Raw genomic sequence first — 27,596 nt, 5'->3', positions numbered from 1 at the left:
AGAACTGCTTATGATTGTTTGTAGTATAGGAATTCCCTCAGCTTTCACATGAAAAATCAACAATAAGTCCCTAGAGAAAGATAAGAAACTAGGACAAAAAAAAGCAAATCAGAAACCACCACCACCACCACCACCACCACCACCACCACCACCACCACCACCACCACCACCACCACCCTCCTAAATTGTGAAATATGTGTCTCTTCTCTTCAGGGTCTGTGATTGCAGCTAGATAACCTTTGAACTCTTGTGGTAATTTGTTGCTCTTGTCACCAATGACTAAGACTAATTTCAGAGTCAATTCTAAGAAAATTTTCATTATTCAATAACTTGTATATCATGTCATATCTCACTTAAAAGTAAATTAAACATAACAAATTGACAATACTTGTAAATACTTAAATTTTCACCAAGTGGCTAAACAAACTAATAGGTTACTTTCATGACCTCTAAAGGTCACACATCCTGGTACTTTCGTTGATATATCAATAATAATAAAAATAATTAACTACAAATTAAAGTGCCCAAGTTGTGTACATTTGGGATGCTGTTGTACCAACAAAAGTACCAGCATGTGTGACCTTTCGGGGTCAAGAAAGTGGCATATCAATTTAAAAACTTTGTTGTAATAATTTACCCCAAGCGGAAGCCCAATCATGTATATTAAGTGAGTTTTAAGTTAAGTGTTCATTTGGCCATATTGCAAGTGTGCAAAGTTATATTCTTTGACTTGTGCCTGTTTAGATCAGCGTTTTGCTGGATTAAACAGACATACACACTGACCAATCGTAGCCATAGAGTGAAATGAGGTTCATAGTTCTGATAAGTTTTTAAATAAACTATTCAGTCTCCAAATCCTCGAACATTTATATTAAACTTTTACTCTTTAATGGCCAGGGTCTTCAAGCAAATAGGTCAACAGGACCTGCACCACATGGCACTGCAACCTTTATTGCAGTTTGTGCAAACCAGTTGCTCTAAGTTGTTAGTCAACTGTCGACTAGTTCTGGAGCAGAGAGTGGGTCTAATGGCAATTGACCAATCGCAAAGCGCATATTATGTTCGCTTTGCGTTTCTGCATATGGAGATGATCTCGCACATTTCTGTTATAGCTTGTGCAATGATACCTTTCCAAGTGTTGATTGTGTTTTAATTCACTGGTTAGAAATGTGTTGGAGCGACACAAGATCTTCATCACTACACTTCACTGTGCATGGATATCCTAGTTGCATTTTCCTCGTATTCCTATTTTATAAATCCTTCATGACAAGCATGGTCACCAACATGTGCATATCCAACTTTGTAACCAGTACATGTACATGTACATCATTTCTCAAATCTCAGTACTTCAAATCAGAGTTACCAAGTTTGAAGGACTATTTTGTGATTGTAAAACCTCTAGATTGAATCAAACTGAGTTGAAAACTTACTGGAACAGAAATTTCATGGGATGTTAAATCTCTTAAAAAGACTCTTGCTATGTTCTCTCAACCGATCAATAACTGGTGCTTTACTTGAGTTGGTATGCTCACCCTATTTGGCTGTACACAATATCTTTAGTTCAAAGGATATCTATTATTCCAGCATAATATTTAATAAATTGTATATTGTTGATTTTAGGGCAAATATGTAAAGAAGTACGAAGAAGACATGAAATCATTTGAAGTAGAGATGCAGACATTCAGGTGAGTTTAATTAATTGTTAATTGACTCCCGTGTGCTATTAAGCACACAATGGGAGTCTTTGCAGTTACCCTGCCTGCCTGTATGTGTGTGTATGTGTGTGTGTGTGTGTCTGTCTGTCCCACTGATATCTCAAGAATCGTATGTTGGTTTTTAATGAAATTTGGTGCATAAATGCTGTGTGCTAATGCACAGATTTGATTAGGTTTGGGTTGAAATCCATGCATATTAATTACCTGATTTGCATGATAGTTAGCTAATTTTTAGCTGTTCCTTGACTGTTCTACTGATATCTAAAGAGCCATTCATTAGATGTTGATGAAACTTGATACATAGATGCTCTGGACTAATGCACAGATGTGATTAGTTTTGGGTAAAAATCAATGCATATAATTAACCTAATTTGCATAATGCTTTTCCACTGATATCTCGGATACTAATCATCAAATTTCAATGAAACTTACATAGGACATGCAAAGACAGATATGTAAAATATTAATTACCTAATTAGCCAATTTTCAACTTTAACTCTGATATCACTGTACTAATTATTCCATTTCAATGAATTTTGGTACATTGATGCTCCAGAACAATGCACAGACCCGCTCAGTTTTGGGTTAAAATCGGGAAGAAAAATGAAGTGGTAACTGAACAAGCTGGTAGGCTGGTTGTCGATCCGTTCCGCTCAAAAAACAAGCAACATGTTTTCGGCTGTTTCCATGGTAGGACATGGACGTGAAGCTAACGTCAGTTCATAACTAAATGGAGCCCTGTATACGAAGTTTGCAAAAAAAAATTCAGTCTTTTAGAAGTCACTTTCCTCATTACTAGGACATATTCTGCTGTTACATTTATTATTTCCAGCCGTTTTGGCGATAGTATTTTCCAGAATGAAGGCAGCATTTACAGTTCATTCAAAGTTGCATTGGGATTATGTCGATACGATGTAACAATGTAGGCGCCGGTGATCTCTTACTAGTGCGCAACGTAGCCAAAATAAAAAGCATGATTATTTAAACACTGCTATTACAAGACTGGTAGGAGGTAATAAATTTGGGGTCAATTTTCTCGCTAATGAAAATATACAGTAAATGTTTGCCCACACTCAAGCTGAGTAGAATGAGCTGTATGTCCGTGCATTTTAATCCTAGAATTGTAGGGCGAGATAGAATTGGCGTGAAGGTATTCAAAAAATAAGTTTTTTGGCTGTTGCCATGGATACGATGGGCCAAAATTTGTTTTCAGATTTTACAACCTAACTAGAGTGAAGTTTCGGACCCCGGCTACTTTACTTTCAGCTGAAAATTAAAATTCTCATTCTCATCCCTGATAATAATTCATTTGGTTTATTGAGGTACTCAGACATGATTAGTTTAATGTTGATAAAACATGCATATTGATCATTTATTAGCCCATTTCTGATATCTAAAAAAATCGGATTTAAATTGAATCCATCGTAGAGGTGTTCTGGAACTACTTAGACTAAAACCATTGATGAAAAATCAAATGCATTTTCTGTATGTATTATAAATTTTGATAATGTAAATCACATTTTTTTCATGTTATACATCTCAAATAGCAGACAAAAATTAGTTTTGAATTAATTTTAATGCGTCTCCAATACTCTCAGCACACAGGAGTTCTTTGTAAGCTTTCTTTAATTAATTAATGATTGAGATTGGTTGTCATGAATTCACAGTACAACCCAAATCTCGGGGCTCTCCTGAAACTCGTACAGCCGCCTCCTCTCAGTGTTCCCCCTCAGCTTGATAACTGATATGGCCCCATCTTCTTGGTGAACTTGGTAACAGGTACAGCATCCCCTGTGTTCTGCCTAAACAAGGTATTAGGCAAAGTAACTAGCGTATGGGCACAGTTCACCTGTGTTAGCCTAATCGGTGTATAGACACGGTGTGTTGAACACATTGCAGAGTCATCTTTCTAAACATGATATGTATGTGCCCTAATGTGTACTACTGAGCAGGGTACTGTAAAATGACTAATTTTCACTGGGTTTAAATTTCACTGATTTACCATTTCAGGCATATTCAGTGGGTTTTAAATTCACGGTTTCGTCATTTAGATAATGTGTTCTATGCTAAATTTTACATATTCGCTGGGTTTTAATTTAGCGCCTTTTCCAGTCAGCGAAATAAGCTAAATTAAAACCCAGTGAATAATTATCCCTTTTACAGTATTCAGTATTAGACTTTGTGTGATGAAAACAAAAATAATTTTATGAAAATACATTTATGTTTGAGAGACTAGAATGTATGCGTTTTACCGTTCTCATGTAACACATCTTCAATATATATTGCAGGGACAACCATCCAGATTTTGTAGCAGCCACAGCACCACGTGCTAAAAAAGCTGTAGCACCAGTAAAGAAATCCATGACACCCTACCAGATTTTCCAGAATAAACGAGTTGAGAGTGCAATCAATTCAAATCCAAAGGTAGGAATTATTTTCTGCTTCCATTCTTGAGTAAAACTGAATCTTTGTCTTCTTAAAAATTGGTTTTCATTATTTTCTATTTATATTTACTTACTTTTATTTGCTGCAAAAACGTTGATTATTTGTCAATACACAAGAGGGAAGGGTACTCTCCTACAACTTGAGTACTCAACCTTGAAAATAGGGATTGTATTTGACACTCTCAGCATGTTTTGAATATGAAATAACTACCCTATATTGTATCCTTAACGACGATCATAATTGATTTGGGGAATAACTCTAACCTTGCTTCTATCCTCCAATGCTTCCCAATTTAATTGTATTCAGTAAAATCGTTTATTTTCAGCTATTTTGTGGATTGTACTTGACAGCAAAAATAGCGAAATTAAAACCCAGTGAATAATTAATGCATTTACAGTATTCCCTCCTAAGGATGCTTATAGTTATCTAGAGAGGGGACATGTACAATTAATTTTTTTTATTTTGGGACGAGATGATGCAACGTTAAAAGTGCATTTCCTACAGTGGGTCCACATTTTTTAAAAATAGTATGTGTGCCGAAGTCGATTATTGTCACCTCTCACAAGGTAAATCTGCATATATTTTTTCGTAATAATAATTTTGGTAATTGCATTTTTAGATGAGTAAAAAAGAGATTGAAGATCTGTTAAAGGGACAATGGAAAAGCATGACTGACAAGAAAAAAATGGTCTTCATCAGAGGTGCAATCGAGGAATTTAAACAATATGAGGTATGGTAACGGCATTTTACAAGTGTTGCAAAGTGTTTATTTGGCTGTAGTGCTACTGTTCACAGGGTTTATACAGCATGTGTTCATGGTGTTACAACTGTTCATATATTTGTATTGTGAGCGTTCGGTTTGCAATATGACAACATAGTTCAGAGTATTAATGTAGCTGTATCCACAATGTGTAACATTTTCATTTTTGCTGTTTTTCAAGTGTTTATGGTGTTCATGTAGTGTGATCATAGTGTTTCATATCAATGCAATGCAAGTGTAAGGTGTTCATTTGGTTATATTGCAAGTGTGCAAAGTTATATTCTTTGATTTGTGCCTGTTTAGATCAGTGTTTTGCTGGATTAGACAGACATACACACTGACCAATCGTAGCCATAGAGTGAAATGAGGTTCATAGTTCTGATAAGTTTCATAATAAACTCTTCAGTCTCCAAATCCTCGAACAAGTGTGTTTTGACTGATTGCATTGTCATGTGTCTCCCGGAATAGTTTATTTTCATGGAGGCAGTCCAATGAAAGAGAATGTATGACAATCTCCCATATTCACACGATTTTAATTTGCTTTTCTACCCGGATATGAATTGTCATCCAAGTTTAACATTGAGATTTGATAACATTGTGTGTATTTTGTATCATTTCAGAAAGCTGTTGTGGAATACCAGAGGACTCATCCTGATTATGAACCAAAAGTTTTTAAATCAATATTAACAAAAGCAGAACAGAAAATTAAAGACAAATCAGACGGAAAACCTGACAGACCTCCACCGTAAGTTTTGCTAGTTTCCTGTATCTGTGTTTCAAGTGGTTGTGTGACTGTTAGTAGATTGTAGGTACTTGCAGTGTTCAACTAGTTCTGTCACTGTTGCATAGCACTGATGGAGAAATTTATTCATGATGAACTTTTACTTTATCTTATCTCCTCTTGAATCTTAACTGTTTTCAAGAAAATAATGTGTATGTAAGCATTATAAATTTGATGAACAATCAGTTTTGTGATATTCACAGATGTAAATTGCCGACAAATGGACAAGTTTTGATTTTTTAACGGTGAAATGGCAGGTTTACTGAATCTCTTGACAGAGAGGTTGCGTGTATGCTGACAAGGGACATTATCATCTCGTTCATTTTAGGTCCATTATAACAGTAATCTGACTGGTGGTTTGAGACCAACATCACATAATTTCATCAAAGTATTAAAGTGGGGGAGCCATCACCTGTGCATGCGTAAGATGGCCATAGCGTGTCATTGTTTACAAACAAACGTCTACGCATGAGCCTTTGCGTTTTAGCGTGTGTTATCATCGATTAAGACTTAATTTCTGCACAGGTGACACCCTCCTGCTTTAATATACAAGATGCTGATGATTACTTTATTCTTTGACTTCTAGGAATGGATATAGTTTGTTTTGTAGTATACTTATGAATGAACATTTGTCACATATACCCAGTAATGAAAGGATGGTAGAATGCAGTAAGCGATGGAAGACATTATCACAACAAGAAAAAGATCTTTATCAAGAAAGATCCAATGCTGTAAGTTTAAGATTATTTATTCAGTTCTACTCTTAATTGATTCAGCCCAATTTTTGACTCAATGAGTGTATAATAATATTGTCTGATTGGCTACCCAACCCTAACACCGAACTATCAGACCAATCAGAGAACTGCATGTTTTTTCGACACATCAAATTTTGAATTTGATATTTCAGTTTCATCTGATGCGTTGATCAGTGTGCGAAGTTTTAATTTCATTTTATTGAAAATGTGTATGGTGTTAATACATATTTATTGCAAATGTGCAACATATTCATTTGGCTGTTTTTCTACTGTTTGTGTTCATGCAGTGGGATCATAGCTTTGTTGCCTTTAACCAGGCTGTATTGCTACAGTGTACTGTGTGCATAGTTTTTATTTGACTTTGATTACAACTGTTCAAATAGATGTATTTATTTATTTAACACTTTATTTAAAGAGGGTAAGCCGAAATACAATAACGAAATTTTCATTGGGCCCTCTGTAGAAACACAATATACACACTTATAGGTTTGAGCCATTTACAACAAATTTTTACACTAAGATATATTTTGTAAGTTTTCTTAAAAAATGACTAATGAGGCTGAATTTCTAATATGGGGTGGTAAGTTATTCCATAGGATTACCCCTCTATACCGAAATGTCCTCTGGCCCATGAATGTTTTCCATTTAGAAATGCATAAATTATGTTAAAAGAGGAACGTGTACTATGCTTGTAGGTTTGGGAGATAGGACTGAACATTTCGCTTATATATAAGGGCGCCATGCCGTTGGTTGCATTGTAAGTGTTCAGTTTGCAATATGACAACGTAGGTTCTGAGTATTAATGTGGCTGTGTCTACAGTGTGCACCATTTTTAGTCCCCGTTCGGACGAAGTCCGAAAACGGGGACTTATAATTCGGTCTCCGTCCGTCCGCGCGTCTGTGTGTCCGTGCGTCCGTCCGGAGTCATATCTCAGAATCCCTTGGACCGATTCCGTTCATTCTTTGCATGTGCCTAGTACTTTATGTGGGACATATGCACATGCAGTGGTTTAGCGATTCGATTTAAAATGGCCGACTGGCAGCCATCTTGTTTTTTGAAAATGTTGTATTTTGGACATGCTTTGCCAGTTTTCATTCAAACTTGGTACATAGATTATACATGTTAGGATACATGTCCATGATGATTTATTTCACAATTGGATCAAAGATGGCCGACTGGCAGCCATCTTGTTTTTTGAAAATGTCGTATTTTGGACATGCTTTGTCAGTTTTCATTCAAATTTAGTACATAGATCATACATGTTAGGATACATGTCCCCGACCGTCTGTGAGTTCCTGAGTCCGACCGTCCGTGTGTGTGTCTGTCTGTCTGTGCGTCAGTCTATCCAACGTCATATTGCAGAATCCTGTGGACCGATTCCGTTCATTCTTTGCATGTGCCTAGTACCTTTTGTGGGACATATGCACATGCAGTGGTTTAGCGATTCCATTCAAAATGTCCGACTGGCAGCCATCTTGTTTTTTGAAAATGTTGTATTTTGGACATGCTTTGTCAGTTGTCATTCAAACTTGGTACATAGATTATACATGTTAGGATACATGTCCATGACGATTTATTTCGCAATTGGATCAAAGATGGTCGACTGGCAGACATCTTGTTTTTGTTTTTTTATGCGGTATCTTGGACGTGCTCTGTCAGTTTTCATTCAAATTTGGCACATACATGTACTTTATACATGTTAGGATGCATGTCCATGACAATTTGTTTCAAAATCTGGTCAAGGATGCCGATTGACAGCCATCTGACTTTTTGGCCTTACTACTATATTTCCATAATTTATGTATCATTTTCGTTCGTATTTGGCACATACATCATACATATCAGTGTGTTTCATAATCAGATCAAAGATGGCTGAATAACGGCTGTTTTTATTTTGGCTATACCGGTATTACTATGACACGAAACAAGTGTTTTGATGTAAATAAACAATCTGTTGTATACGCCACTGGGAACTCAAGTTTCAAGGACACGCTCGCGACAACCCCTCCGCTTTAATATGACGAGCACAAAGAGAACTTAACGGGGACTGTGTCATTTTCAATGACTTGTTATTTGGTGGTTTTTCAAGTGTTTATGGTGTTCATGTAGTGTGATCATAGTGTTCATATCAATGGAATGCAAGTGTAAAGTGTTCATTTGGTTATATTGCAAGTGTGCAAAGTTATATTCTTTGATTTGTGCCTGTTTAGATCAGCGTTTTGCTGGATTAGACAGACATACACACTGACCAATCGTAGCCATAGAGTGAAATGAGGTTCATAGTTCTGATAAGTTTCATAATAAACTCTTCAGTCTCCAAATCCTCAAATATCAATTCATATTCTCGGTAGCAAACATCCAGGCATTTTCTCTGCCTTGAAACCATCACCAGTAAAAACAGTAGTCGAAACCCCTACATATCTAACAAATTCAGAGGACGCTTCAGAAAGTTAGATTGCATGGATAGAAATGAGCAAGATTTATTGTCGCATTCTAAAACGCAAAACATGTGGAACTTTCAAAAATAATCTGAAATTAACACTAATCAGGTTTTTCTTGTAGATACTTAAAAATCTAGAAATATAGATTAGTCTTGCGATTTTGAGATCTCTTATTTTGTCACTTATCACATGCATGTAAACCCTAATCAGTTCCTGCCAGTATGTATTGATTCAAAGAGTATTATCCGCAATAATTCAGGTGGTTTATGTATCAATATCATTTGCAATCTGCATGTATTAATTTGGATTATAATGAGCAATATTTACTCAATATATCTCTTGACCCCATACATGTATGTATTTACTTTAGTCTAAGCTAAATCAGTTGTGTCAATACACTCTGATATTTATGAAATAATTTTCGCAATGTTTGTTGAAGAACAGCTTGCTTTAATACCAGGAATAATTGCATTATTTTCATAAAATAATGTTTGGAATGCAATATATAGTTGCGTATATGTGTGAATCAACTGCTAGAACAAAATTATGTTTTTCGAAATTTAGAATTTTGTCGACTTTGTCGAGGGAAGCTCATCATATGAGTGATTGTCCGTCTCCGTCGTTGTTGTTCGTGTCAATGTTTTACTTTTTCGACTTCTTTTTGAAAACTATAAGCCTGAATGCTTTGATACTTGGTGTATATGTACCTTGGGTAGATTTGTTCATTTCATGATGATATCTTCAATTCTCTAATTTTGGTGAATATTTTTGTCATTTTTGATAAAAAGTGATATTGTCGACTTCTTGTAAAAAACGCAAATCCGATTGCTTTGATATTACATATATAGGTATTACATGTGGACCTCTTTCAGATTTCGTGGTGATATCTTCAATTAGCTAATTTTGATGATTATTTTTGTCATTTTTGGTGAAAAGTGATATTTTTGAATTCCACGTATTGTTCATTTTCTAATGATATCTTCTGTTCTTTAAATGAAATGTGCATTGCTAACAGTGGAGTTATCTCAGCCGACAGGCTGCTTGTTTTAAATTGAATGTTCTTTATAAAGTGAATGTTTTAGCTGTGAATAATTCTCATAGTAAATGCTTCTCATGAACGTTTTTTGGTGTGAATGTTTCTAATTTGCTGTCTCTCCTATTTTGTAATTTGAGAAATAAAAAAATATTGTTAACGTCTTGAAGAAAGTGATGAAATTGCGATGTAGCAATGCTACTTTCTCGGGGCTCGGTGGTGTCCTTGCGACGAGAGATACTCTGGTGGTGCCTTTAATTGGATTCTTGATATAATATACATATGGAAATATATACTGCTAATCAATCATTGTACTACAACAACCGAATTGACAACGTTTGACATTTATGCGTATGGTATTTGCTTTCATGCTCGCATTTTAAGTAAAAATGTTTTGATGGGATTTTAAATATAATAATAATTTTTTGATGCAATCTTTTTATCCAGGCTTGATAATAAAGTTAAATATAAAGTTATTTAATTGTAAAATTTTAATTCGCTTTATCACTAATTATCCATCAAAACAAAAACAAAAAACAGCTTTTATATTTAAAATCATTTGGTGAATTGTCGCTGGAGATGGTCACTAAATTAACAGAGGTCAAGACTTAGACTCAGAACAATTTAAATGCAACTTGAGGAAATATGTTGTCTTGTTATAGGTATTTTTCATAATTCATAGCTATATCTAGTGTTTGTTGTTGAATTGTATGTACTATTTCGTATAATTTTTGCTGTAAGTGATTTGTATGTTACAGGGTCTAACCGGAAAGCAACAAAGGACAATTCTCACAACAAAATAGACAAAATTCCCAGTATTATGAACATAAAAATTAATCAAATATGCTTAACAGAACAAAGATACAATAAACAAATACATGTTACTATACAAATACAAACTTATGCTTCAAAATAATCAAATATATTAAATTTATTTATCTGTGCCATTTTTTTTGTTATCAACAAATCAATAAAAAAAATTTTTTTTCCCGTTTACCGGTACATATAGCTGTTAATTTTGCAGTGAATTTGATATTTTCTATACATTTTGATCTTCATTCGGAGATGTTTAGAAAACATTGGTGGTAATTTACAGTTAGCAGTTGAAAATGACGGTAAAAAAAGATACACTGATACCAGAAAGTAATTCTGATTTTCCATTACATTGCAATATAACTGGAAAGTCTTGTTACTTGTAGAATGCAATCACAGTATCAATCCACATTAGTTCCTAATTGACATTTAATGTGAAGTTAAATATTACAGGTTATTGGTGACATAGTAACTATGGCAACCATCAACATGAATCCAAAACGTCATTTTTGTCATGCTGGATGTTTGCGTATCTATAGCAATAAATGTGATAATATATGCTTCATTAATAATAATTAATATATTAGTTGACGAGCGCGTGACATTTATTTTGTTTGAGAAATTTCCACTTTGCTATTTTGCTGTACATTATTAAGCGTGTAATTAGATTTGAAAAGAACAGTTCTTAATGGTGGGCTGCTATTTAAAAGCCATGGAATGTAAATATTACTTAAAAGAAGACTTTTAATGTAGCTTTTGAGTTATTTGTTTAATCACATTGTAACGGATACGCTAGACTTTAGGTACGTTGTGAAATTCCTTTTCCTGGTCGTTGCTCTATTGTGCTTACTGTATTAATATCACTGGGAATATTGAACTCGGCGTGTTTCTGCGTGACTTGCTTGCTTGACAATGCTCTTGGCTTTCTAATTGGATTAAGCCAATTTCCTTCCAGTTATGTTCTGAAAACTGATGAATTCTGGGTATTAGTTGAAAACTGATTCATTCTCTGGATTCGATTTCGTGTTGTGGCTTCTTTGACGTGCATCTGAAAAATTAGGTATTTCTGTTTTTGTTTTATTTTAATTCATTCATCAGAAATACTAGTTGTATGATGCAGATGTAGCATAATAAGAGAAAGAAAAATTTCAATGCTTGGTTGACGGAATTTTGAAGCTACGTATATTTGTGATAATATCTCGTATCAAACCAATTTGTAGGAGATTCTCGTGTTGGTGTTAAAGGGTCCGAGGAAGTGATGATAATTTTTTATGGCAAAGATTTTTTTGTTTGGTTTTGAGTGACATTGTGACACGTTTGTTTTTGTCAAATTTTTTTTCTTCTCACTTTATCCCTTCAGTTTGGCTTCAAATTATACTATGTTATAAATACTGTCCTAACTGCGCAATACAGCTTTTGACTAAATGTTTTTAATTTTTTTCTGTTCATGAAAGAATAATGCACAGGAAGACAAACATAGTAAATTTGTTTTATTGTTATTCATTGCAAGAAATATTTGATTGTGGGTTCGGCTCCCATGGTTGGCATGTCCAGTCTTGTCACAATGAGTTGCAAATTCCAATAGGATAACAGTTATGTTTGTGAAATAAATGACTAATTGCGAACATGTATTGTCTCTAATGCAGTTATGTAAATCTTTTATTTTTACATGAAAAATAAATTTCACCAAAAAAATTCTAACAAATTTTCACCAATGATGTTTTATTAAGGGTATGAAGTTTTGTCTTCATGAATGCTGTTTAAATCTAGTTTACACTTTATTTCATGTAAGCATGTTTGCATTTTTGTAAAGTGCTTGGTTTGTCTTCATTTTTAATGGGTTAATTTTTGTTTTTCTTTAGGCCAAGAAAGAATTTGCCATCAAATATGAAGAATATTTAGAGGTAAGTGTACATTTAGTAGTAGTGAAGTAACCTTTCCAAAATATAGACTTGTTCCTTTCTTGTTCAAAGACTACAACAAAATTTGATTCCAGGAGCAGCATCTTTGACTGCCAATGGGATGTTCCATTTGAAATCTGGGGAGGGATAATGAAAATTAAGGGGTGAAATAACTTCAAATTAATTTTCTTGAATAGAATTTGATCTGCAATTTAATTTAATAAGTTTGTATTAAAAAAAGATTTCATCTCATAAGTGATCACAGAATTAGCCCAATCTTTCAAACCCCTTCCAACACAAATCATCTCCTGAATATTACTCTTATAATCCACTTATTTCAAGCATTTATCACTTAAAAAAAAAAAATGGAATCCAAAAAATGTGAGCTAAAAGATTACACCTGCATTGTGGTTGGTTGCCAGCAAAAGAATCCCCCCCCCCCCCCCCCGGTAACCCCTTGACATTGCCAACCTTTTGACTTTTGCAATTTCCCATGAATTTGTTTTCTTTTTTGATCTTAGAAACTGCCAGAAGAAGAACGTGAGAAGTTACTGAAAGAGGATAAATCGAAACAACCCAGACTTCAATCAGATAACAATGGCAATCTGCAAATAAAGGTAGGTGAAGCTGGGTAATATACTTCAGATGAGGTGCATTTATTCACCTCAGAATGGGGTGTGTTTATTCACTTTAGAATGGGGTGTGTTTATTCACCTTGGATGGGGGGTGCATTTATGCAGCGTGGATGGGTGACCCCCGTGTGCGAAGCACACTATGGGAGTCCTTGTGGTTACCCTGTCTGTATATATATATATGTGTGTGTGTGTGTGTGTCTGTTCCACTGATATCTCAAGAACGTATGTTGGTTGGTGTATAGATGCTCTTGGCTAATGCACAGATTTGATTAGGTTTTGGTTGAAATCTATACATATTAATTACCTGATTTGCATGATAATTAGCTAATTTTTAGCTGTTCCTTGACTGTTCTACTGATATCTAAAGAGCCATTCATTAGATGTTGATGAAACTTGGTACACAGATGCTCTGGACTAATGCACAGATGTGATTAGTTTTGGGTAAAAATCAATGCATATAATTAACCTAATTTGCATAATGCTTTTTCACTGATATCTCAGATACTAATCATCAAATTTCAATGAAACTTACATAGATACATATGACATGCAACGACAGATATGTAAAATATTAATTATCTAATTAGCATAATTAGCCAATTTTCAACTTTTACACTGATATCACTGTACTAATTATTCCATTTCAATGAATTTTGATGCTCCAGAACAATGCACAGACCCGCTCAATTTTTAGCCGTTTCCTGACTGTTCCACTGATATCTGAAACATTATTTATTAGATTTCGATGAAACCTGGTATATAGATGTGATTTGGGTAAAAATCCATGCATATAATTAACCTACTTTGCATAATGATTAGTCAATTTTTGGCTTTTCCACTATATCTCAGGTACTAATCATTACATTTCAATGAAACTTGCATAGATACATAGAACGATGCACCATCAAATATGTGAAATATTAATTACCTAATTTGCATAATTAATAATTTTTCAGCTTTTGCTATTTCAAGTAATTAGACTTGTGTTTTGGCCTGTGTGCGTCCATGCGTCCGTGATCACCTGTATCTCGAACATGCATGGACCGATTAAGTTCAAACTTCACTCATACATCACACATTATATGGAACATATGCCATTTTAAGGCCGAAAATGCATCAAAATCGCACATTTTCGGCATTCCGGACCCGGATCTCAGTTATGCATGGACGGATTTTGTTCAAATTTGGTACATACATTAAACAAAATAGGACCTTGATGCACATCATTTTTTTGGGATCTGGTTTGAAATGGCCGACTGACGGCCATTTTGTTTTAAAGAATTCAGTTCTGGATCCGTATCTGAGACATGCCTGGATTGATCGAGTTCAAACTTCATACACATAAGGTACATCATGTCACAAATATGTATGCATTTGTTTCATGATCTCATTAACGATAGCCAAATGGCGGCCGCTTTAAGGCCGAAAATGCATTGAAATCGCACGTTTTCACCATTCCGGACCTGGATCTCAGTTATGCATGGACGGATTTTGTTCAAATTTGGTACATACATTAAACATAATATGACCCTAATGCACGTCATTTTTTTTCCGGATGAAATTCGAAATGGCCGAATGGCATTAATTTTGTTTAAAGAATTCAGTTCTGGATCCGTATCCGAGACTTGTCTGGATTGATCAAGTTCAAACCTCACACATGGTACATCATGTCACAAATAGATATGTGCATTTGTTTCATGATCTGCTTAACAATAGCTGAATGATGGCCATTTTAGTTAATTTTTGGCTTTTACACTAATATCACAAGTACTAATTATCCCATTTCAATGAATCTTGGTTCATTGATGTTCTAGGGCAATGCACAGACCTGATTAGTTTTTGGTTAAAATCAGTGCATATTAATTACCTAATTTGCATAATTAGCCAATTTTCAGCTTTTACACTGATATCACATGTACTAATTATTCCATTTCAATGAAACTTGGTACATTAATACTCCAGACGCACTCAGTTTTTGGGTAAAATCAAATCATAATTTTTGGTTCTAATCACATTGCAATAAAACATAGAGAGGGTCTGTGACAGTACTTACATGTATCTTAACTCAATGATTCTTGGTACATATGTACTCTAACACAATGTTATGATCAAATTAGTTTTAGGTTTATATAAATCTATAATAATTACCTAATTTGCATAATAATTAACTTTTCGACTTTCCACTAATTTAGTTAATCATCATCATCACATTATAATGAAACATTGTACATGTGCATCCTGAAACAACAAACAGACCTAAATCTATGCATAATAACTGCTTAATTTGTATAATAATTCATTTAGTTCATTGAAGTAATCCACAGACATGATTAGTTTAATAAACTTGCATATTGATTATCTATTATTAGCCCATTTCAGATATTTAAATTCATTGCATAGGTGGTCTGGAACTACCGTAATTAGACTAAAAACCTTTTTTTTTTTTATGTTATGCATCTCAAATAGCAGAAAAAATTAGTTGCCAAGCTTCTTGTTTGAAAGCAAATCTTAAATATTTAATTAATTTTAATGTGTCTCCAATGTGTCCATGTGTCTTCTTTCTTTCTAAGCTTCCTTTGATATCTCTCGAGTTGGTAGCTATTTTTTTGCCAAATTTGTTGAAGGGGGACTAGTCACACTTACAAAATGAACCAATCTGTTCATCTGTTATTTGTTTTATTATTGAAGTACCGTAGTTAATGTAATATCAGCAAAATATTTTTGCCACTATGTGATTTAAGAATATAACTGTCTTTGCTTTTTGCTATTCTAATTTTTTTTTTTTTTTTTTTTTTTAATAAGTATCCGGACAGACCAAAAAAACCCATTTCTGCCATTTTTCTTTTCTGCAACGAAAGAAAAGAGAAATTTTTAAAAGACCATCCTGGTATGTCCATGAAAGAAGCAAATCAGACATTAATGCAGAAATACAGAGAATTACCAGAGAAAAAGCAGGTATGTTTTTAATACATAATTTTCCATTCACTGTGAGAATCACGCGTTATGCGTGAAATCAAACGTAAAAACAGGACAAAGGTCATAGCGGCGAAGTGGTGTCAAACATCGCATGGGATTTGACAAACATGAAAATATTTTGGGGGGCATTTCCATGCTTAATAATGTGCTGTACACATTTGATGATAGACAATTTCCATTAAGTGAGGGTATTCGAAAGCAATATTCCTCTGTCAAAGATCCGCCGTCGATGTGAGCTACGAAATATTGAAATTCGAGTTCAAAATCAAATCGTTTGATTTTTGCGACAGACGTTCGACGCGCGTCTTTCATGCATCTCGCGAGATCTTGCAATTGTACGGAAAATCACCTATTGAAACAGTGTACCCCAACATGACGGATTTTGTAGGATTATTGAGTCGAAATGTAAGTCAACTTGTTTACTGCTGGGGAGATTGTTCCTCAAGACAAAAACTAAAATTGTATGTAACTGTATATCGATAATTTCATATTTCATATTTTGTTTGACACATTCTATAACTATAGTGAGACTTTTCCCAAAGTCGCTATATCAATGTATGGTTTTCTTTTGCGCCAGTAATGGCCAGTAAATTAGCACAAACTGATTGGCACATCTTGTCAGCTTAGAAGGGGCACACATGCATGTGTAGAAGATTCAAACCTGATATTGCATTTTCTTAGAGCTAGTTGATTCAAGTGTTGACTTGTCTAGACCGTCACACTTTTGTGTGCATAGTATACTTTGTACTGTCATAGCAGACATATAATAAAGTTTAGCATGTATATTCTGATGTACTGTATCACCAGTGGTATTTCAAACAAAACAACGCAACTCGGAGTCGTATGTACTATGGTTGTGTGTTACTGTAAAATACTTTATTATCGCTGAAAAGACTTTTTGAGCGTTTTTTATGGAATTTATTTTCACTGATTTTTGACAAGTTGAATAATACATGTAATATAGAGAAAACAGTTATATTCGCTGAATCCTCCTTCAGTCAAAATAGCGAAAGTAACTTTTTGTATCTTCCTAACCCACTGGCAATTATTAATGTTAACCAGCGTAGTGGTAATCTACAAATTAATCATGTTTTTTGTTTTGTCATCAGGAGAAGTACAAGAAGAAGGAAGCAGACATGAAATCTCAATATGAAAAGCAAATGAATGAATTTGTGTAAGTTAATTTGATGTACATTAATGTTAAACAATTTATTTTTTCACTGGCATTTAATATCACTATTTTGAAGTTTTTAGCAATTCTCCTGGGTTTTGCAGTTCACAAACCCCACTGAGAAACATACCGTTAAAATCCTAATATAAGCCGCGGTTTATATTACAATGTATCAAATACAAAATTTGGATCAACAGCTCAAGTTCGGGGTGCGGTTTCTATTACATACATATTGCAATCACTAAATGGGCGTGGTCATTTTTTCCCCACATCACTTGCACAAAACAAACAATACACCGTACAATCTTTTGAATATAAGCGTAACCCCAATTTAGATGTCAGGGAAGAGCGATAAGCGTCACGTCACACAAAAACTGTTCACATGAAAAAAAAATACTCAGTATATTTAATGTAATATGCATTTATTTTTGTAATTTTCTTCGTAACAGAAAGTATATTCTGACAGGAGCTTCAAATAAAAACAAACATTAATGCATTGCTCAGAAGAAAATGATCATGGTATGGCACTAAAAAAGTACGGTACCAACGGTAACTCAATCCGGCCATGCTTCGGCTCACAAGTGAATAACTTACTTGTTTTCGAAGTGTTGAAATTGTTGATTATTACTCAGTAGTGATTATAATAACGCACGAAAAATAAATACATTGAATTGTTATCAAATGCAAGTAAAATTCAACTTAGTTTCACCGTAAGCGAATTATTTTGGTCACATGTAAACGATCGATGTGCTACAACATCCGCCATGTAGTTTGAATGCACACAACACGTTGCTTGACTGGATACGTCAGGTTGCTAATTAACCAATCAAAATGCTGGATGGTGCCCATGTGTTCAAATTACCTTAGTCATTTAAATATGTTAATGACAGATCAATCAAGAAATTAGTTGTTTTCGGAAGATAAACTGAGCATTGAAAAAGAATTTATCAGTTTTTCTGGTGATAACAGCTCATTGTCGAAAACTTGCGACACACAGACATATTCATATGGAGTATTGACAAAAGTTGTCGCAAGAACAAAAGCAGTTTCACTGCGTGTTTGACATCCTAACACTACTGAACAATAAAGAGGTGTGAATATTTTTAGGCACGTTGTCAAAACAAATGAATAGGATTAGGAACAATGTACCAGCTGGTTGAAACAAAGTCAGTCACAGTCTTGTTGAATTGGGGGTGTGGTTAGTAATAGGTACTTTTCATGTTTTCAATTTTTGTTGAGAACTCTTTAACACTGAAGCTGAAATTGGGGGTGCGGTTACTATTTGGTATGCGGTTTATAAAAGGATTTTAACGGTAATTGTAATAATGTAATTTCATATTCAGTTCTCATTTGTACATTCTTCAACTCACTGCTGCAAAAGTACACATTTTTAGGTGGTTAAATATTTTGTTCAATTTTCATTTTTTCATCACTTCAATTAAAAAAAAATACTTCCTGCATTGGGTTAAAAATCAATTTCCCCTGGAAATTAATAAGTTCCTTGTATCAATGAGTATTTTTAAAAACACATTTGCAAATGAGAGAAGCAAGTCTTTGATATTTTAGTGACGTAGCATACAGTAAATGACACATGTGCATTTACTGGAGGTGCATCTAATAGAGCAAATAAATCCCAAGTCTCTGTTGAACGTTATAATTTCACCCCTGTGCATACATATGTCTTGAGATACATATGTAAGTGCATTTTTTGTGATCTTATTAAAGATGGCCGAATAGCAGCCATTTTAGTGCTGATTATGGCTGACTGGCTATACTGATCACATTCATGCTTGCGTTTGCGTTCTTTGGATACATGTACACTTGATTTTTTTTGTCTTGCTATCCAATTCAAGATAGTGAGTGATGTGGCAACCATTTTAGTGCTAGAAAATTCCTTTCCAGAACTGGGCATTGTGCACGAACAGATTTCTTCAAACACAGTGCATATTAGGGCACTTATCATTTTGTTTATCAGGTTTGATTCAAAATGGCTGACTGGTAGCCATTTTATTTCAGATATTGTTGTTCTAGAGAGATTTCTGAGATGAATCATGTTCATGCATCACATCACACATATGCACATGTATTCTTGATTTTCTTGATCCAATTGATGATGGCTGAGTAAATCCAGCATCCATTTTAAAGCTAAAAATGTGTTTAAATCGATAACCGTTTTCAGTTTTGTTTACTTTTGCAAGCTGGTCGAACTGATTAGTTTGAAAACTGCATTTTAATTAAGTGATTTGCATATTTGTTCACCAGGAAAGAACACCCTGAGTATCTAAAGGAAACACAAAAGAGAAGGGTCGGAATTAGAAGGAATCAAGTCTTGCCTAAAACACCTGAAGAACTGTGGATAGAAAGTAAAACAGAAGAATATGTTCAGAAAAACAAAGTAAGCTACTTCTTTGTGAAAAATTAAATTTCTTTCTTTTTACATGTGTGGTACTTGAAATTGGTGTATTGTTGCATATTCATTCCTATTTGGAAATGTTTTCTATAGTACTGACATATACACATAAAAATAATGTGGCCAAAAGTCTGCTGGTACGTGACAATGTTTTGAATCAAAGTAGATAATCAGTCAATAGGTGATTTTACGTTCAACTGCGAGATCCCGCTAGATGCATGAAAGACGCGCGTCGAACATCTGCCGCAAGAATCAAATGATTTGATTTTGAACTCAAATTTCTTTATTTCGTAGCTCACATCGACCGGCCGATCTTCGTCAGAGGAATATTGCTTTCGAACACCCTCACTTAATCAAAATTGTTTATCATCAAATATGTACAGCACATTATTAAGCATGGAATCCCACGCGATGTTTGACACCATAACGCGTTATTCTCGTAGTGAACGAAAAATGGTCTATTGTGATCTTACAACACCAGTTATAGATTTTACATTTTTATAATTACATTTGATTAGGTGACTGTAGGGAAAGCAAATGAAGCCTTGAAAGACCAATGGGCAAGGCTTGATAAAGCTTCTAAATTACCATGGCAGAAGGAAGCTGCCAAACAAAAGAAGAACATTGAGGTAAGTTTTATTGCCTTACTTGTATTATTTGAATATATATTCGCAGGAGTAGTCATATTGTTTCAAATGTAACCGTAAACTTATGGTCAACACTTAGTATGTCATTTTCTTTATAGAGACTTGAGGAAATAGACAAGAAGATACTGGCTGAAGAACCCAAGAAACCCCCACCGTAAGTAGTAATCAGTAAAAACAAAGTAAAATGATGGGTAAACTTTGGGGAAGTAACATAAATGTCATTACAAAGCATTATTTTATAAGTGTGATGATAATTGTTTTCAAATTTATTACCCTTAAAGGGGAGGGGTCATCACCTGTGCACATGTGGGAATTAAGTCCCAAGCAACTATTATGCATGTTAAAGGCTCATAGTTAGGCGCTTGTTTGCAAACAATGATACGCTAGAGCTATTTGTCGCATGCACAGGTGACGATTCTCTCGCTTTAATTATATTTTAATCAAACAAATACATGTAGTTGATTTTTGTGCAAGCTCATTAAAATTATCTGAGCAGCTTTTCCAGTATTTTAAGTCATATTACCTTATGTAGTATATCCAGAAATCTGAATTATATAAGCTACATAAAAGTCATTATTCTTCTGTTACTTCACACAAACCTGTGATATTGTTTTGTTTTTGTAGCAACGGATATGCTTTGTATACAAGAGAAATGTTACAGAGTGAGGAATTAAGGCATCTGGAAAACAAATCTAGGATACAAGAAATTGCAAGAAGATGGAAAATGATGCCTGACCAAGAAAAAAAGAAATACAAACTGAAGAGAGATAAATTGTTTAAAAAATTTGAAGAACTACGTGATAAATTTGAAAAGGTTTGTATTTTTTATTGAAAAAATTGTATTTAAAAAACAGGCTGCAATTAGTCTTTTTTTGGACAGCTGTACAAAGCATTCTGGGTAAACAGGATAATGTATGTCAGTATTCACACATGGCAGAATTTTTGTCTTGTATTTGCAAAAAATCAAATTTTGTAACTAAATTGATTTGACATTTTTTTTTGACTATAATTTAGTCAACGCACAGTATGTCATTTTATACTATGTTAATGGCAGTAATGGAAATGGTAAACTTGTATTAGCGTCAGTTATTACCTTTCTGAAAGCTATATGCAGTTATCAATATTTGTATCGCTCTACATGTTATTACTTGTTATTATAATTCTAAAAGATTTAACCTCTCTCTGCTAACTGTTTTTAGAGTCTTACGCAAGAAGAGTTAAAAAGATATAAGGAATTGTCCGAACTAAAGAAGGGCCGAAGAAAAGTTGCTGTGAAAGCTAAGGTAATCTTATTTTACTCGCAAATAAATGATTCAATCATCGGGTCAGATGATGGTAATGGGTTCTTGTTCTCTTGATACAAGAAGTGCAGTGATTCATCAAAGTTTTTTTTTTTTTTAAATATTTTTGGTGCCAGGCGACAGTTCCGGACATTGAATGTCATTGTTGTCTCTTCAGACTTTTTTTTTTGTATGTGTAAATTGCAAGTGCTAGTGCTGACACATAGTGCATTTTTGCCACAGAAGTCGTATCTATGTTTGGGACTACATAACAGGGCTGTGCGGCCATCTTCCTATCAAATGGTAATTTAATGCGCTATCCTGGCGTCAACCAGGCTCGGTCGAACACAAGCATCTGCGAACCTTAGCCAAGGTTCCCCCAAAGTCGCATTTGTTAGTGAATGAATCTCGGCCAGTGGAATTGGCCTTTTCATTGAGACTGTGGCACACTCACCAAGGGTAGGGGTTGACCCTTTTGATATTAAGGTAGGATTTAAACTTGGGTCTACCGATCATGAGTCTGATGCGACAACCACTATGCTACCAGTGACCGGTTGATTCATCAAAGTTTGTTTGTGTTACTATTAGGTACAAGAATCTGCAAGTGAAAGTGATTCAGAATCTGCAAGTGAATCTGATAATGATGCAGATTCTGAAAGTGAATCTGGGAGTGAATCTGAAGAGGAGGGGTCTTCAAGTGCCAGTAGTGGTAGTGAAAGTGAGGCATCTGAAGCATCAGCGGCAGTTAAGCCTAAAGCTGCAGTGGTACAGAAAGCAACACCTGTAGCGAATCAAGAAGAGAGTGAATCTGATAGTGATTCAGCATCTAGTGAATCTGGAAGTGAAGAATCCTCGTCAGAAGAATCCGAAGAAGAGGAAGAACCACAACCAAAAACGACTGCCAGATCTAAACCTCAAGCAAAACCACAGACTGCACCAAGAAAACGACAAGGCAAACAAGCCGAATCAAGTGAATCGGAAACTTCAGGCGAGGGTGAGAGTGACAGTGGGACTGAGAGTGAATCCGGTTCTGCATCAGATTCGTCATCAGAAGAAGAATAACATTATATAAGGTATTCAGTTTCTGTAGCCACATTTGTTTAATTATTTTGGTTTTCTGGCTCAATTACAAAGTTATCCAGATGGATTTACTTAAATTTATAAAACCTGTGTCCAATCAGGCTGTGCTTTGCTCATATTTTTTTGTGCTTGCTTCAACTTTTCAGATTATTTGGCGATGCACTTTTTAAGTATTTTCAAATCTTGTATTTATTCAATTTTTATCTGACAGTTGGGGAAATTGTATTGGACATCACAATTAGATATTGAAATCAGTACTCGGGTTCTCAAGCCATGATTGATGGATTTCTAGCCAATACCATTTTATGAAAATCAGGTTCCCATGGTTACTATGTATTCTACGTTGGTTTAATATCATGATTATATCTTTCCAAAGCTGCTAATAACTGCTTTCGTAAGTTTCTGAATGCTAAAAACTACTTGTATATGTTTGTTTAGCTTTCTGAATACTGTTAGTAACTGTTTTCATAGCTTTTCAAATGCTAATAACTGCTTTCATAAGTTTCCAAATGCTAAAAACTACTTGCATTTTTAGCTTTCTGAATGCTATTAATTTCTTCATGAAGATTTAGTATGCACTATGAAATACTGCAGTTAGAGAATTTTTCCCAAATATTCAGATGTTTATAACTTGTGTGTGTTTCTTCAAAAGAAAGTGTTTATCTTTAATATCACTACTTTTAAAGTAATGTTGAATGATTAGTAAATACTGATAACTTTTATAAAATTTGAAATGTTGTGAATTTTAAAAATCGTCCTCAATATGTTGTCAATCAACATTTACAGCACTAATGTCATGAAAACTAAAAGGATTTGTTTACCCTGCTGCTATCATTCTGTAAAGTGAATGTCACTGCTCCAGTGTGAGGGTTAAATAATGCAATCACTCAGAGCATATGTATCACAAGATAAGAAAGAGCGCCACCACAGGGCAGGGAAAAAAATCCTTTGATAAGTATTTAAGCTCAGTGACCTTGTATGTTCAAGATAGCTGCAGTGTCAGTCAAAATCACACGATCATGCTTTTCAAACAACTGAAATAAATAGTTTTTTTTCAGTGAAAATAGGTACTATAATACTGGACTATGCAATATTGCGATTTGTGTATTTTTGTTGCAATGGGCAGCCAGTTTTTGTATATAGGTACCCCATAGATCAGCTTGTTTATGAATAGACTATCACAGTGCATTGTGGGACAGTTAATGCACAATTCTTGTGCAGAACAATTAATTGAACACAAACTGTCCCGCAATACTTTACATAAATCTGTTTATACAATTGTATTTTCAAATGCTTTTCAAACTCTGTTTGGAATGTTTTGGCCAGTGAAAAACTAAGGCACTGTGAAGTTCTTGAAAAATTTCACATTTCTGTATGACTGAAAATTTGATTTTCTTGATTTTACCCAATTTACAAAATGAAATCTGGCACTTACTTAGGGGTGCTTCCATTTTGCGACAGTTGCTGCACCACTTGTGTCTTGAAGACTCCAGGAAGGTGGTCACTGCTACATATTTTAATTTTTCTCAGCTTAAGAAAATGTCTTGCAAAATGAAAGTGGATATAGTATTTTACTCCAGTGTTCTATAAATCTTTAATCATTCAGTTCAAAATAAATTGTGAAATTAAACCAATATGTAAATTTACTTCTACTAGTCAATAAAGGTGACCATATTACCTCTTGCCTCAAACATAACTTGATTAGGTACATAGAATGGGAATTATCTGCATTACAGTTGTGCTTAATAATTAGAAAAATGCTCCACCAATTGGGGGGGGGGCCCTGTTTGAAAAACTGCCCATGTTGCAGTTGCCTATGTAATTGTGTAGATTTGCTATCCTTCCATTTAAGTTGTATGTAAATAATTAAAGGATGATGGTGAAAACTCTGGGAGGTGATTTTGAAACATCCTTTGCATGATACTATGTAACATAAGAAGCTGCATCCTTAACTATTTCTCATATGTGTGGATGCTATGATATTATCCCCTCGGTTTGCAATAGTACCATTTGAATCCTCGGGTGGAGCTACGTCGCAAGACATTCCACATTGCTAAGACGTGCACCACTGTACCGTGCATTTCTATGGAACGCCGGTTGAGCTGGTGAAAATTATAGAAAACAACACAAACTCAACTTTGAAGTAATCTTGAACAACCAAATTTTTATTATGTTGCACATGCAAGTCTAATCTTGTTGCACTGTTCAGGGGAGTCTCAACAACAATCCCAAAGGAGCATTTTCTGCGAGTTTTTGGCCTTTGTTTTCACTGCGATGTTTGCCAGGCGGTGAAAATGCCCGGATGTCCGCCCCCGAGGATAGAAGCTGAGTTTCTGTCTATTGTGATGGGTTGAAAATTGCTCTTTAGAGCTGTTGCACAGACCAGAAATAATACCAGACCAAATTGGTTTACATAAAGTTTCTAGGAATATTTTCCTTTTTTTCTGTTGTGTATGAAGTTCATTTTGGATTGTTTTCTTGTATCTGTATATATGGTTTTAATGTACTTCACTCACTTCAGGAGGCTGATAAAGCCATCTTGAGAAACAGTTCATTATCATATCTCTTTAAATACAGTTGAGCTACATTTGTAAGTTTGGTAAATTGCTTGTTTAACCCCCAGAACAAATCATAGGCCACCTGAACTTTGATAATTAAATAAAACTTTTTTTATGAATAAGCACAACACTGGTGTGTTCAAATTTAGTGTAAAAGTATTTTTTTATGTGTTTTATTTGTCTTGTATTGAACACACCATAGTGTTCTGAATCTGACGCTTCAAATAGGGGAACAAAAATTGAGAACCTGACTACCAGTACTAAATGTACTTGGGCAAAAGCCCCATTACTGCTAACTTTATTGTATTCTTGCACTCTGGACTAAAAATAGTCCTACTCTTTGTGTTTGCCTATGTTTAACTATATATTCAGCTTGTGTATATTTTTTTCAGTTTCATGCCATGTAGTTTAATGTATATTTTGTGCTTATGACCACTTCAAAATGGCCGACATACTGATCAAATGCCATCTCTTAACCAATTTGTGTAATTTCTTTTTTGCAGAAATATTTTGTTTTTATTGATGGAGTATTGTTGTTGATGTATTTATATATTTATTTGAGTTGTCATTTATTCGAAATTAGATTACAGTAATTAGGGGGTCACATCAGCATGGTTAAAGGCCCAGTTCACTTGCTTGCCCTTCCCTTGGAGGTGTGGCTATGCTAATGAGTGGTGTTAATGACTTGCATAGTCTATGACGCATCCTGTTTACTACAGCGTGACAAGCAATGAAATAAACCCTATTGTTTAGAAGCGCATTTATAGTATACCTGGGCCTTTAATTATACCATTAACCATGCCATGTGGCCAACAAATAAAGTTGCAGAATATGTTAAAGCACTACACATTCTTGATATTTTGCTGCATGAATCGTCCATCAAACAAATGACAAACCAAATACAAATTGCCTGAACTTTTTTAGCATTGATCCTACTTGAGAGACCATTTCAACTTAAAAAATTGGTCAAAGTTGCATACAATTGAAGTCATGATTAAAAACTAGTTCTGTTAACCCACATTTTTTCTTTGTTATAGGGAATAATTTAACAACTTTTTTAAGTGATATGCGACTGCCAAAGTTCTTATGGCATCAACTTTTAAAAACCTTAATTTGACAGTTTATTCTAAATGAATGCTACAGATAAAGATTCTTTTATAATTTATTAATAATCTTTGTAAATACTTGCCTAGATTGTGATTCAATCCATGGTGACTTACTGTTCTTGAGGTGTGTGGACCAATTCACTGATTTAGAATCAAATTGATTCTGTCAGAAAAATGTCTAATTTCACCCATGAACTCAACAGCTTCTTGAAACTTAGGTTTATGCTGCAATATTTAATTTGCTCATGTTAGACAGTTCTGGGATCAACCAACAATGAGATTCCAGATTACACAATGTTAAGTGTATGTAGTACTTTGTGTTTTGAAACTTGCAGCCACACCTGACAATTTAAAGCTTAGATCATGTTTTTAATATAGTGTAGAGTACCACATTATGAATATTTCTTAAATTAAAGATGTACTGTAGAATACTTTATTTTCGCTTAGAATTTATTTTCGCTGAAGGGATGATTCCGTGAAAATAAAATCCAGCGAATATACTTTTTTTCCTATATTTTACATTAAACTCAACAAAAATCAGTGAAAATAAATTCCATACAAAACGCCCAAAAAGCCTTTTCAGCGAAAATAAAGTATTCCACAGTATTCGTATTGCAGAGAAGCAATGTATTCTCAGTAATTAGCCTTGTTTTATTTATTGAATTATGTCAAACATTGATAGTTGTGTTGGAAAATTGGTTTTAAAAAAGTAGATATTTTACATGGTTTTAATTTTTATCAAGATATATAAGGTGTTTTGATGACAGAATTTATAATAAAATTTGTCAATAGAGAATTGTAATGTTTTATAAAGTTGTTAATGGATTATAATAAAAGAAAAACAGTTCGATAGTTATTACATGTCTTGTTGGTCGTGAAATGAAGATGCAAGATGTCAAAAAAATTAGAACTTTTAGATTCTCCTCCATCTGTGGTTGTACATCTGTCCTCCCACCAGCACTTGGCTCAATCATATCCATATCAGGACAATTTCCTGTCATTTCTGATGTGCATGGACAGATTTTGATACCCTTGATCTCTTTGAAAATGTTGTTCTGACATTTATCCAATTCGGTGTATTTTACGCT

General features: G+C 34.4%; 1 protein-coding gene and 3 non-coding genes across 6 annotated transcripts in view; all 4 read left to right on the top strand.

Moving 5' to 3' along the window:
* Positions 1-27,369, top strand: part of LOC100366771 (nucleolar transcription factor 1-like) — a 45,356-nt gene extending 17,987 nt beyond the window's left edge. For all 3 annotated transcript variants that reach the window (XM_002738372.4, XM_078012368.2, XM_078012367.2), the window contains 15 exons: positions 1,621-1,685; positions 4,004-4,139; positions 4,780-4,890; positions 5,541-5,665; positions 6,288-6,432; positions 12,607-12,648; positions 13,167-13,262; positions 16,083-16,235; positions 17,366-17,430; positions 19,690-19,822; positions 20,356-20,466; positions 20,583-20,638; positions 21,109-21,298; positions 21,684-21,767; positions 22,353-27,369. In XM_002738372.4, the coding sequence (XP_002738418.1) occupies positions 1,621-1,685; positions 4,004-4,139; positions 4,780-4,890; positions 5,541-5,665; positions 6,288-6,432; positions 12,607-12,648; positions 13,167-13,262; positions 16,083-16,235; positions 17,366-17,430; positions 19,690-19,822; positions 20,356-20,466; positions 20,583-20,638; positions 21,109-21,298; positions 21,684-21,767; positions 22,353-22,826 (1,986 nt within the window). In that variant the 3' untranslated portion in view covers positions 22,827-27,369. The remainder of the gene's footprint in view (positions 1-1,620; positions 1,686-4,003; positions 4,140-4,779; positions 4,891-5,540; positions 5,666-6,287; positions 6,433-12,606; positions 12,649-13,166; positions 13,263-16,082; positions 16,236-17,365; positions 17,431-19,689; positions 19,823-20,355; positions 20,467-20,582; positions 20,639-21,108; positions 21,299-21,683; positions 21,768-22,352) is intronic.
* Positions 699-868, top strand: LOC144359176 (small nucleolar RNA SNORA23). The gene has a single exon (XR_013421956.1). It is a non-coding gene; the product is annotated as a small nucleolar RNA SNORA23 (small nucleolar RNA).
* On the top strand, positions 5,178-5,347 carry LOC144359178 (small nucleolar RNA SNORA23). The gene has a single exon (XR_013421958.1). It is a non-coding gene; the product is annotated as a small nucleolar RNA SNORA23 (small nucleolar RNA).
* Positions 8,622-8,791, top strand: LOC144359177 (small nucleolar RNA SNORA23). Its single transcript, XR_013421957.1, has one exon. It is a non-coding gene; the product is annotated as a small nucleolar RNA SNORA23 (small nucleolar RNA).
* Positions 27,370-27,596: the final 227 nt, after the last annotated feature.

Source organism: Saccoglossus kowalevskii, chromosome 14, assembly GCF_978046115.1.
Source record: "Saccoglossus kowalevskii chromosome 14, keSacKowa6.1, whole genome shotgun sequence".
Taxonomy (NCBI): domain Eukaryota; kingdom Metazoa; phylum Hemichordata; class Enteropneusta; family Harrimaniidae; genus Saccoglossus; species Saccoglossus kowalevskii.
Note: the sequence above shows the minus strand (reverse complement) of the source record. Positions and strands in the feature narration are given on the sequence as shown.